The sequence below is a fragment of the Nelumbo nucifera genome, chromosome 1 (assembly GCF_055504915.1).
Source record: "Nelumbo nucifera cultivar China Antique chromosome 1, China Antique-T2T, whole genome shotgun sequence".
In the NCBI taxonomy this organism is placed as follows: domain Eukaryota; kingdom Viridiplantae; phylum Streptophyta; class Magnoliopsida; order Proteales; family Nelumbonaceae; genus Nelumbo; species Nelumbo nucifera.
Genome location: NC_142649.1, coordinates 45,751,700 through 45,764,038, shown reverse-complemented (window position 1 = coordinate 45,764,038; position 12,339 = coordinate 45,751,700). Strand labels below are relative to the sequence as shown.

The window sequence follows — 12,339 nt, the reverse complement described above, 5'->3', positions numbered from 1 at the left end:
GTGTTATTCCCATCACACAAGGGGACCCAAACACATTTGATCCAATATTTGAAGAAGATTTAACAGATCTTCTGCAATTTCTTTATTTCCACATACACAGTATGCAAGTATACTCCACATTGTTGCTTTACATCTCGGATTGCAAAGATACCACAATTGCAACGAAGTACTACAGGAAAAATCCCACAACACAACATCAACCACCATCAGAAAAATCCTAAACAGGTGGGTCATATGAATGGATGATCTTGATAACATCATCTTTCACCATCATTTGAAAATTCAAACGATACCAAGCTAATTAGTTCCTTGTTCAATTTAGATGATTCGGGAAAAATCCATCACATTCAATGGTATATCTATAACTGGTTTCCATGATTTTTGTTGGCATGCACATACATCTCAACGTGCATAGGGAATATCTCCAGTGCTTATCATTGTGAGATATTTCCAATGCACGGTCGGGATGTGCTGTGGGGCGCACCCCCCCTTGGGGCACGGATGTGAATTCCCATACTACTTGCTTTAAATCAGAATTGTTCGGCCTAAGGGGAGTTCAGATCTGTGCCCCACAATGCCCCATAACACATTCCGACCTTGTAATGGGAACATTTTCTGTCTCCCCATGATGGCGCCCCCTTGTGGGGCGCAGATGTGAACTCCCCAACGGGTGGGATTCAGTCAGTGTTGAAATGTTCGACTTCTACAGGGGACTGGAGGTTTTTTACTATTGTCAGGGGAAGTTAAGTTTTTATATTTTATCCTAATTTTAATCCTAATTTGAACTTCAACCCAACCCATTGGGTTCGGTTCGGTGCAACCATTACCAAACGAAAGAACCGGTAACAGGAAATCCAATCGACCAACGTCCCAACAAGGGTGAAAGGGGAATTCCACAAAAAAGTTTCATTCTTAAATCCCAAACCGGGGTTTAAGAGTTAAGACAAACTGGGGTTAGGTCATTTCGCCCTCTGGCCTCTTCTTTATAAACGTCCCCTCCCCACCACCGCACGTACTACTTACTCCATTATAGTTTTCAATTTTCACTCTCGAGTCTCGTCTATCGCGTCGCTTCTCCGAGGACAGAAAGGCAAAAGGTGCCTTTTTTTCCTTTCAAGATCAAGATGGAACGACGATCCGGTAAAGCGGTCGCTAGGGTTAGGGTTTGACAACCGGAAGGTGATCGGAAGAGGGGCCTCGAAATAAGCCCTAGTGTATAGCCCTCGATTTGCAGATATCATGGCTCGCCAGGAGAACTCATTTGCCCTATTGGGGGATGAGGAGGGTGACGATGTCAATGCTCTCCTTGCCAACGTCGCCGCCAAGGTTGCTGCTTCGCCGCCGGCAGAGAAGAAGCAGCCTCAACAGAAGGCGCAGCAGGCTTCGTCAGCTCCTGCTGCTAAGTTCCCTTCGAAGCCTCTTCCGCCTGCCGAATCTGGTGAGTGTTCTTTGTTCTTTGTTAAATCTATCCATTTTTTTTCTGATTGGTTAGGGTTATTGGTTGTTCTTGGGTGTCCAAATTCTTCAATTTACTTTATCTTTCATGTTGTTTCTATCTTTTTCTTTTCTTTTCTTTTCTTATTTTTAAATCATACTTTTCTTGGTGTTTCTTCCAGTGAGAGCGGAGAGAGGCAGGGGAGGAAGAGGCGGCCGAGGTGGTCGTGGGCTAGGAAGGGGTGGCTCGGGTGGGAGCGAAGCCGGGCAGTACGGGAATGGCCGTGCCAATGGTTACCAACGGAACTATGGTGGGGAATCTGATGGGAATTCTGCTGATGATGGCTGGCGTGGCGGGCGTGGCGGTGGTCGTGGCAGGGGAAGAGGCGGAGGGCGTGGCCGAGGAAGAGGGTTTAATGAAGATCGTGGTTTTGGAAATGAAGGTCAGGCTGGTGCCAATGAAACCCAGGGTCAGACTGGCGGTGATGGTTGGGAAGAGGGGACTGAATCTCAGGGAAAAACTTATGGAAATGAGAATCGTCCTTTTAGAAATGACAATAGGGCGTTCAGGAATGAAAATCGGAATGGGAATGGCGAAAGAAGGGCTTATGGTGCTGGAAATCGTGGCTTCAGGGGTGGAGAGGGCCGGTATGGTGATCGTGACGGGGCAAGGTATGGTAGGGGTGAGGCTCCGAATGGTTCAGAGAAGGTGGAACTTGGTGATGGGAAAGAGCAACCTGGAAACAATACTGATAACAACAACGGTGGAGATGAATGGTATATCTCATCTTATGTTTGAAAGTCCTCTTTTCTTTAACTATTTTGCACTTTATGTCATGCTTGAAACTTTAGTTGTTTTCTTCTTTACTTGATTCTTACAGGTGTTATACATTTTTCTAACCGTAGTCTATATGATTGATATCATCAAATTGACTGATTAGGGTGCATAAAGTCGTTCTCTCTCTCTCTCTTATTAGGCTTATAAAAAAAAGTCGTTCTCTTATTAGGCTTATAAAAAAAGTCATTCTCTTATTAGGTAGCATCACAATTTCCCATTATTGCAAATTTTATGGTCTTTGAAATTTACAGAAGTAGTTTTTGAATGCTATATGAACTGACCAAGTTTACACAACCAAACTATATTATGCTAAATGGAAGAAGATCCGTTAACAGTGCCAATATATTTCTTCTTTCTTTTTCAACGTTTTGATGCCACTAATGAAGACCTCATTGGTTGCTTTAATGAGCAGCATAGCCTTTACCGGGGGGGGGGGGATCAATCCCTAATGAAGACCTCATAGGTTTCTTCTTCTTTAGTATCTTGTCTGTAGGGGTCCAACATGAGTGGGCCTGGGTTGAGCATTTGTTAAATTTTGAAGGGGTCCAGTCCTTGTGGGAGAAATTCTACAAATTGGGTACTTGATTTGCACCTTGCTTGTTTGCAGTCTTTTTCCTTTTGTTAATTTTCTCATTGAAATAGGTGCTTTTTACGGTGCATAGCTATGGTTTATTGTCATCAGAAGTTGAAATCAACTTATTTTCTTGGGCTGGAAGCTATATTTGTTTGTCCAATTTTGAATTTGAATTTGATGTTGGTAAGGGTGATTCAATTTCAATTTGATTATAATTGTATTGAATGTGGACCCCACCCCACATCGATTATAGGGTTTGACTATGATACGGAAAAACTTGTAATCAATCAATTGGTATCGTACAAATGGTAACCAATCAGGTGTTATTTATTAGAATTTATGGGGGTTATGATTCATCAAAGTTCTTCTGGTATCTTGTCTTTTCTGGCAGCATAAACTTTCCTATATATAATTTAAAACGTATCTATAGTAAAATTGGCTTGAATGTTGATTTTTTACAATAAAAGCTATCACAATGATTAGGTTGCTGGGAAGGGTTGTCTCTGATTGGGTGCTCATCCTACTGGATTTTGCTCAAGTGTCTGCATAAGATTTGGGGTCTAATTTTTTGGACTGTTATTGAGATCCAAGAATGTAATCTGGAAAGTTTTTTGTAATGGTTTGTGGTGTAATCTCTACACCAGGCTGTAAGATTTGATGTTTTATTTTCATTTAATTTTTCTGCTATTAACAAAAAAAGTTATTTTTAATTCATTTTATTCATTACATGCAATTATCAACTAATCAAAATCTTTTTTAGTTCATTTTGATCATTTTTAGTTCAACTTATTAATGATATTCAATGTGCAATTGCTATCTGAGTTCAATGTAAATCCAGTATAAATTCCACAGGTAAGATCAGAATGTGATTGCTAAAAAATCAAATTTGGATATAGGTATATCTGATTTGATCAAATGTTTGCAGCCCTACTTTTCCATCAATCATCTGATCTGTTTTTATATTTCTGACCTATCTTGTTATGTGTCAAATTTTCTTTGTATATACTAATAGGGGACATTCCGGCTTATCTTATTGCTAAAAGAGATGGATTTTTTTTCTGTTTATTTCATTTTGATGCTATTCTATCAATGTTTTTTATATTGCTTTAATGTTGTTAGTTTACTTGGACCTATTTTTTTGGACAGGGATGTTCCTGTGACTACTGAATTACCAAAGGACGCGGAATCTGAACAGGAAAAGGTTGAACAAGGCACAAACCAGGATGCTTCTGACAAGAAGCCGGAAGAAGAGGATAAGGTCAGTTTACAGGTTGCTGCACAGCATTCAAGTCTTCAACCCTTAATGATCTGAGAGAACTAAAATGTTTTTTTTTTTCTTTTTTTTTCTGTTCAATAATTATCTTACAGGAAATGACCCTTGAAGAATATGAGAAAGTACTTTATGAAAAGAGGAAGTCTCTGGAAGCATTTAAATCTGAGGAAAGAAAAGTTACCCTTGACAAAGACTTTGAGTTGATGCAACTTATTGAGAAAAAGAAGGAGGACACCCTTTACGTTAAGCTGGTGAGTATACCATAAACCACTAGTTGTCTTTTATTTGTGTGCTTAGTCTTCCATTTTCCAATTCCATTTTGTTTGTTTACTATTGTTATCAGTAAAGTCAAGTCATCCAGGCAATGTTAGGTGTTTTGGACTGGCAAGTCAAGTCAATGCCTAGGCAACAACTGTGTTGCTGCTGATAAAAAAACAAGGTGTTGTTTGGGCAACCGAAATAAATAAGTGTGAATACAAATTTTACAATGTATAGATGTCACCATTATTAACATCATCTATGCCTATCCTAATTATATTGGGTAGGCTACAATGTTTTAAAAGCTTAAGGTGCAAGGTGAAGAGCATACCTTTCTGAGGCAAGGTGCAAAGTTTTTAAAAATTTCATAAAATTAGGATAGGCAAGTCAAGTCAATGCCTAGGCAACAACTGTGTTGCTGCTGATAAAAAAACAAGGTGTTGTTTGGGCAACCGAAATAAATAAGTGTGAATACAAATTTTACAATGTATAGATGTCACCATTATTAACATCATCTATGCCTATCCTAATTATATTGGGTAGGCTACAATGTTTTAAAAGCTTAAGGTGCAAGGTGAAGAGCATACCTTTCTGAGGCAAGGTGCAAAGTTTTTAAAAATTTCATAAAATTAGGATAGGCAAGTCAAGTCAATGCCTAGGCAACAACTGTGTTGCTGCTGATAAAAAAACAAGGTGTTGTTTGGGCAACCGAAATAAATAAGTGTGAATACAAATTTTACAATGTATAGATGTCACCATTATTAACATCATCTATGCCTATCCTAATTATATTGGGTAGGCTACAATGTTTTAAAAGCTTAAGGTGCAAGGTGAAGAGCATACCTTTCTGAGGCAAGGTGCAAAGTTTTTAAAAATTTCATAAAAAAGCAAAAAAGCAAAAACAAAGCAAGAATAGTATTAATTGAAAAAAATGCTAATGTTAGTTTTGAACTAAATGGTACAAAAAGTTATTAGCTCAAATTAAAACAAATAAGCATAACATATAAAACATATTCAAATGAAGATGCAAAAATAAATTCAAACATAACAAGCAAAACATATTCAAGCACTCAACATTTCAATTGTGTGGAACTTTCATTCTTTTTATTTCTTTTTTTTTGTTAAATTTCAATTTCTTTATTTCTTTCACAATCACATTACTTCAAACAGCTGATGTGATGTTAAGCATCTTGCATTCCTAATTCTATGAGCCACCTTTGTACCAAGCCCCTTGAAGCAATATGTCTATGCTAGGATCTTAAATTCTGAATCCACATGTAAAAATTGTTTTTTTTTTTAATTTTAATTATAGTTTCTCTTTAAAAATATCTTCTATTAGGAATGAATGATCACCATTAGAATAAAGGGTGGTTTTCGAAGACCCTGGCCTGACCACAGTGCTTCAAAAAGTGCAAAAAGGCGTAAAACTTAACTGAGGCATGCCCCTGAACTGAAGCACAAAGTGCACCAGCACCAGGCGTGCCATATCGCTACATGAATCCTGTTTCACCATTCTGTTCTGTTTAGTGCAATATCATTAGATGTTAATTATACGTAATTGTTATATGGTTACACGTAAATTATAATCCATTAAGCTACAAAATTAAATTGGAAGATGATTTAATTGCAACTTGCAACTGATTTTCATAAACAAATAACAGGATTCTTGAATGGGCTCTCTGGCTTAACATATTAAGAACCATGGTTTTTACCCAACATATGTTGCTTGCAGTGTCAATATATAAAGGGGGCATACAGCTTGCAAGACAGTTGAATTATGATAAATTGGTCATTGAAGAGGGGACTCTAAGTTGGTAGTTGAAGGACCCGGAGGTAGTATCCTGGTTTTATAGTGATGAAAATCAAAAGATTCAAATGACTTACCAGCAATGACTCTTAAAATTCAATGAAAAGAGCAGTTAATGGGATGGCAAATACTCTAGCCAAGCAACGGGTTGATAGGGTTCAATTGTAATTTGATGTGCCTTGGGAGAGGCTGCACCTTGCACTTCTTCTTAGTCCTCTTGTAATAGTTTCTCTTTATAGTTACTTTTAATAAAATTTAAAGTTAATAATTTTATATAGAAGGGGGCATATTACTTAGTGTTAAGTTGTCACCTGGATGATCTCAATGCCTAGGCAAAACTTTGACTACTCATTAAAAAGTAGTGATCATGTTACCACTAGGATGAAAATGAGAAGCATAATGTATATCTATATATTAAAACAAGGTTGTTCACACTGGCACCATTCTTTTTGCTGTTAGAGGTGGTTTGCATACCACCAATGGTAGACTGTGAAGGTTGCATGAAATTCATCTCCAAAAATAACACAATATCAGGCGTAGGTGGGAATTGGGAAAGGAAGCAAGAGAGACAAATGGAGAACTGCATGGGATTGAGCGAGCCCATTCTCATGGAACCAGTGATCAATTGTCTCAAAAGCCAAACTTTTTGAGTAATTAATGTATGCATAAGATACAGGGGTCTCTCTAAAGGTGAAGACAACAAAAGCGGTCTCTGCAAATGAATGCAGAATGGCAGTGTAGACATCTTACGAGGGAGATAATCAACCTAAAGAAAAATAGTTGTTGCTGTTCAATGGACTTACAGAGATGCCAATGGTTTGGCAGATGGGTTAGCAAGACAAGGGGTTAAATGAGGGAATTTGTTCTGGGGAATGGATCACTTCTTGATGTACTGTATATGCGATTAGAAAAGTTTAGGACTTCAGGGTATTGCCATCCTAACCTCTGGGATGGCTGTTTCATTTCTTTATCTCTCTAATAATGTAAATTTCTGTTATTCATAAGAAAAACACAAACTATCAATCATCCTTAACATAAGCACTAGGGTAGTTTTAGTAAGTTCAATATATTGGCCAGTAAGGGTTGGATTTAGCCTAATACTGTAGCCTACCCATACCCATACAGATTGTAAAATCCCCAAACCTGCCCCCCTCAAATCAGTTTTTTCAGACGAAAAAAGCCCTGTCAAGGAGGGTACTGCTGATTAGGGTGGAAATTTTCATCTCTAGAAAATATAATGGTAAGGGAAAACTTTGGCGTCCCACTTCAAGGGTGCTGAGTTCATAAAGTGGGAAGAATGCCAATTCACACGTGGGTATATCTATAATTAGGAGTGTCGTAGAGTTGGCATGCACCATGAAAAAATTACTAGCCATTTTCCTATCAACTTAGATGATTGCAAGTTTTTGGTTGCATAGAATTCGGTTGTACATTTGGCCAGTAAGGGTTGGATTTAGCCTAATACTGTAGCCTACCCATACCCATACAGATTGTAAAATCCCCAAACCTGCCCCCCTCAAATCAGTTTTTTCAGATGAAAAAAGCCCTGTCAAGGAGGGTACTGCTGATTAGGGTGGAAATTTTCATCTCTAGAAAATATAATGGTAAGGGAAAACTTTGGCGTCCCACTTCAAGGGTGCTGAGTTCATAAAGTGGGAAGAATGCCAATTCACACGTGGGTATATCTATAATTAGGAGTGTCTTAGAGTTGGCACCATGAAAAAATTACTAGCCATTTTCCTATCAACTTAGATGATTGCAAGTTTTTGGTTGGATAGAATTCGGTTGTACATTTGGGCAAAGAAGATGAAGTAATCAGACATTCCTTACCCATTTTACGATCCTTGTAAAATACAATGTTGCCAGCACTTAATACTGTATTTGCTACAGTACCAAATTTGTAACTCATAATTAGCAGTTTCTAGAAAACTGGACTGGCTGGTTGAACGTGACCTGGCGCCCTAACCAGTTTGGCCATATCCCACTAACCAGACTTGCTAAAAATCAGCTGAAAACTGGCTGATCGGCTGGTTGAACCAGAAAACCATTGAATCTGTCTCGGTTTCATGAACCCACCCGGGTCCATATATAAGTGAAATTTTAAAATGTTGTTAACAAGATTTGAACTCAAGGTTTCTTATTTTCACAAATTACTTAATTACCACTAATCCAACAAGATTTGAACTCAAGGTTTCTTATTTTCACAAATTACTTAATTACCACTAATCCACTTCTTTACCTATGCTAATTAATGACTATTTATTTTACATATTACATTATTATTCATATATTTTAAAGAAAATGTAAGTTAAAAGGTTTGAATCCTAGTCATTTATTTTAAAAATTAAGAAGTTTACCATCAATCCATTATATTTAAGTAGATTAAAAGGTGTAAAATATATTATATATAGTATTTACATGACCCGTGGTATACATATCTATATTGCCACTCCATTATGGTTCAACCTCTGGTTTGACCTGTGAACCTCTCCCTTCTCCGGTTCTATACCTGGTCCGGTTTTCTGAACATCGATAATTAGTTTGGCCTTTATGTGCTTTAACCAAAATGGTTCTTTCAACCTAGTTTAAAGTTTAAACACAATAGCGAAATTTTATATTATTATTCTTATTATTATCATTTTCAAAATTATTTTTTATTATTTTGAATTCTATTTTGAAAACAATAAAAATTTACAAAAAGTAACTAATAAAAATAATATTTTTAATAAAGATTTAAAACAATTTAAATTAATTCAAATTAAAAGAAATATAAAAAAGGTATTAACTTTTATTAATAATTCTTGGATTGGAATTGGATGGGCTTGACCCATTTAGAAATGTCAAAAGGGATTTCCTGTAACGATGCATTGCACAGGGTAGCAATATGCAACTCAGCCAATGGCTGTCACCACATTCTTGAACTAAAAAACCAAACCAAAATGCATTTACAATGCAATCCCTATTAAAACATCTTTTGCTGTCCCAACTTGAGGTAAAGCTCCTGCCACACTGTTAGAAATCAACCCTAGGGATTGATTTGAACAAGAAGTTCATAAAAGGCCATTGTCCAATGTTTGTACCAACTATCTGGTGTATTGTGAGGTTCATACTAGCCCTTAATAGCTTAGCCTTTCGAATCAGATATCCTAATACCAAGGGCATTTAACATTTGAAGAGAACCATGATATATAAGAGGGGATTATGGCATTTGGATGTTCATATTTGTACCATCTTTGTTGTCTAGGCAAATATGCCTCCAAATTAATTTGATACCTAGTTGGTCTCAGTATGCCTAGGCAATACATTGACTACACCGTTTGTTATTTATATTGCAAATTTACAATGTCCATGAATGTTTAAGGTGCTTTTCTCTTGTACTTTTCAGAAAGCTGAGAAGGACAAACTTAAGAAGAAGGATAGCCTTGACAAGGAGGAGAAAGTTCGTAAGGTAGTTGATGTTTACTTATTTTATTGATTTCTGGCATGAATTCTCAAACTGATGTGCTTCTTTGTATAATTTATTGTTTACCTTTCTTGGTTATGTGAAGATTTGTGTTTCGAAAGTGTTTTATGTACATGGCAAAGTTTTATGCTTCCTTTGCCATATGATTTCCAATATGCCTTTTCTGTGCCTGTTTTTAGATTCCTGGCATCTTGTTCATGTTTCCTCATTTTTTGTCTGCCTCATTATTTGCACTTACTCCTTGCAAATCATATTTAATGTGTTATCTGAATGCATTTCATACTTGGTAGGCTAGTTAATAAACCAATAGCTTGTTTCATAGTTGTTTTTTGATCAGCATGCTTATTCATGGGTGTTACTACAGAACCATAATTAAAAATAAGCTGAGAGCAGCAGTGATGACACGATTTCACAAAACTGTTTATGAAAAATAATGAATAAATTCTAGTTTTTAGCAGTTGATTAACCCCCTCCCCCTGGTTTGAACAATTAAGTAGTGTGGAAGTGATACTCTATTGGGTCAAAAGAAGGTGCTAGTTCTTTAGCTGATGCCTTGCCAAACAAGGGGTGGGGATGGATTATGGATATACTCTTCCGGGCTCAATTGTAAGGAAAAGGTAGAGTTTTATTTTGGGGGGAGAAGTAATTGGTTTTATCTCTCTTTACTCAAGTTTATAATTCTTCATAAATGAAATTCACAGTTATTGGTTAAAAAGCATATACTCCTTTTAGCATTTCCCGAAGAAAAGTTAAAGAATGCTTAATTAATATGCTTCTATTTTTGTGCCATTTATGGATAGTGGTGAACATATACGAGTAACAGCTGAGGTTGTTGTTTCCCCCCCAACCCTGACTCCTTAAAAGGGCTTAATTAATGTGTACTGTCAAGAACCAAAATCAGATATAGTATGTGCAGTTGTTGAGTTAGATTTCTGGAGCAGTGTTACAGTGGATATTATCCAAGTTTCTTTTAAAATAGTACCTATTTTTACCACATCCGGTTCTTAGGGTTAGATATTCTTACATCCAGTGTTTTTATGGAGTATTAGAGCTTTCTTTAGGTGTTCATGTTCTCAAAATGGTGAAATGTGCTTTTATTTCAGTGCAAATATACACAGATAGTTTGTAAAAGGATGACTATATTCACTAGAATCTTGTTTTTTTACACTTATGTTCAATTTATTTAGAATATCATAAAAATAATAAATGGAGAAGTACAATAAATTAAACTCCCCAAGGTTGCCCCAAAAACAAAATATACCACCTCCTGATGGTTAACTTTGAAGGGCAGGTTCCTATTTACAACTCAACTCCTCTGTGGCTACAACATTTTGTAGGACATTTATCTATCAAAAAAAAAAAAAAACATTGTGTAGAACATTTGCTATTTCGCAGATGCCATTGATCACTTATCAGTCTTCTTTACCACGTATTCAGTGAGTTTGTTTATACTTGCGTTTGATCTTCCTCTTGAGCGTTTATGTAGTTGTTAAAAGCAGTCCGGAAGAGCTGGAGACAAAAACATACACACCCGGCTGAACTACCTATCACAGTTGAAGCCCCATCTGAAACCCAGCTGTATTAAATACTGTCGTGTCCAACCGTGATAAGTAATTCAGCCGGGTGTTTTTGTCTCCAGCTAATCCGCCAGGTTATATAGTGTTGGTAATAAATATTAGGGCATATCCAGTTTTGCTAAACAGTAAACTACACACCACTTTACTGAAGACGGTATGAGTGAACATTTTCTTGCAACCTTAATCTTCTGTCTCTAAAATTATATCTTACGAGATTGAAGGGTTGCTTGTATTTTATATTGGTGACTGTCAAACAGGGAAAAAGAGATGAAAAGAAATGAAGAAGGCTTTACTTTGCATTGTATTATCTTGTTCTGTTTTGCAGTCGCTGAGCATAAACGAATTCCTGAAGCCGGCGGAGGGTGAGAGGTATGCACGAGGAGGACGTGGTGGACGAGGTCGTGGACGTGGGGAGCGTGGTGGATTCAGGGGAGGATTTTCGGGGCAGCCAGGTAGCAGCGCTGCTCCTGCACCTTGCATCGAGGACCCTGGTCAGTTTCCTCTTTTGGGGGGAGCTGTCAAGGCTTGATTTTTGTTAGGATATAATATTAGTTTTTTCCTCTTTTTTCGTCTTTCCCCCCCTTAAAGAAGTACTAGTTTTGCCTTTCTGGTCTCAGTGGATCAGATTCTCTAGCCTCTTAGTTTTTTTCTAGCTAAGATCTTGGACATATTTCAGTGAGATCTAATATTATCATATCTTATCATTATTGTCGATTATCATATTAGATCTGTCTCTGTCTGTCTGTCTGAGTTTCAGTTACTCTTATTAACGATTTTAGTACAAACCTGTTTCTTTAAGAGTTTCTTTTAAGAGAAGTGTCGACTAGGCGTTAGTTTGTTTCGGATACGTTCATTCTCTTGCTGTTTTTGTTAGCCATGATTTGTGGGCTATCGAGGTATTATGGTGAAACTGAGAATGTTGTGCGGATGGGTATCAGACGTTTTGGGTTCTCTCTATTTGTCTTAGCCGCCATTGAATTCTTTCTTTTTTTTTTTCATATTTTGGTGAAGAGCGAACTTGAACCTAATTTACAGGCTTGTTTGTTAATTGAATTGACCTGAATTCGAACTCAAGTCTCTGGCTTGAACCGAGTTTGAGCTTGAATTTAAGCTTC

The 12,339-nt window shown here is 37.1% G+C and overlaps 1 protein-coding gene across 1 annotated transcript; it reads left to right on the top strand.

Annotated features, from left to right (window-relative positions):
* The first annotated feature begins 940 nt into the window (after window positions 1-940).
* Window positions 941-12,022, top strand: LOC104589889 (uncharacterized). The gene is made up of 6 exons (XM_010248345.3): window positions 941-1,438; window positions 1,617-2,211; window positions 3,993-4,104; window positions 4,215-4,370; window positions 9,570-9,632; window positions 11,550-12,022. The coding sequence occupies exons 1-6, from the start codon at window positions 1,240-1,242 to the stop codon at window positions 11,751-11,753; spliced, it is 1,329 nt and encodes a 442-aa protein (XP_010246647.1). The 5' UTR covers window positions 941-1,239; the 3' UTR covers window positions 11,754-12,022.
* Window positions 12,023-12,339: the final 317 nt, after the last annotated feature.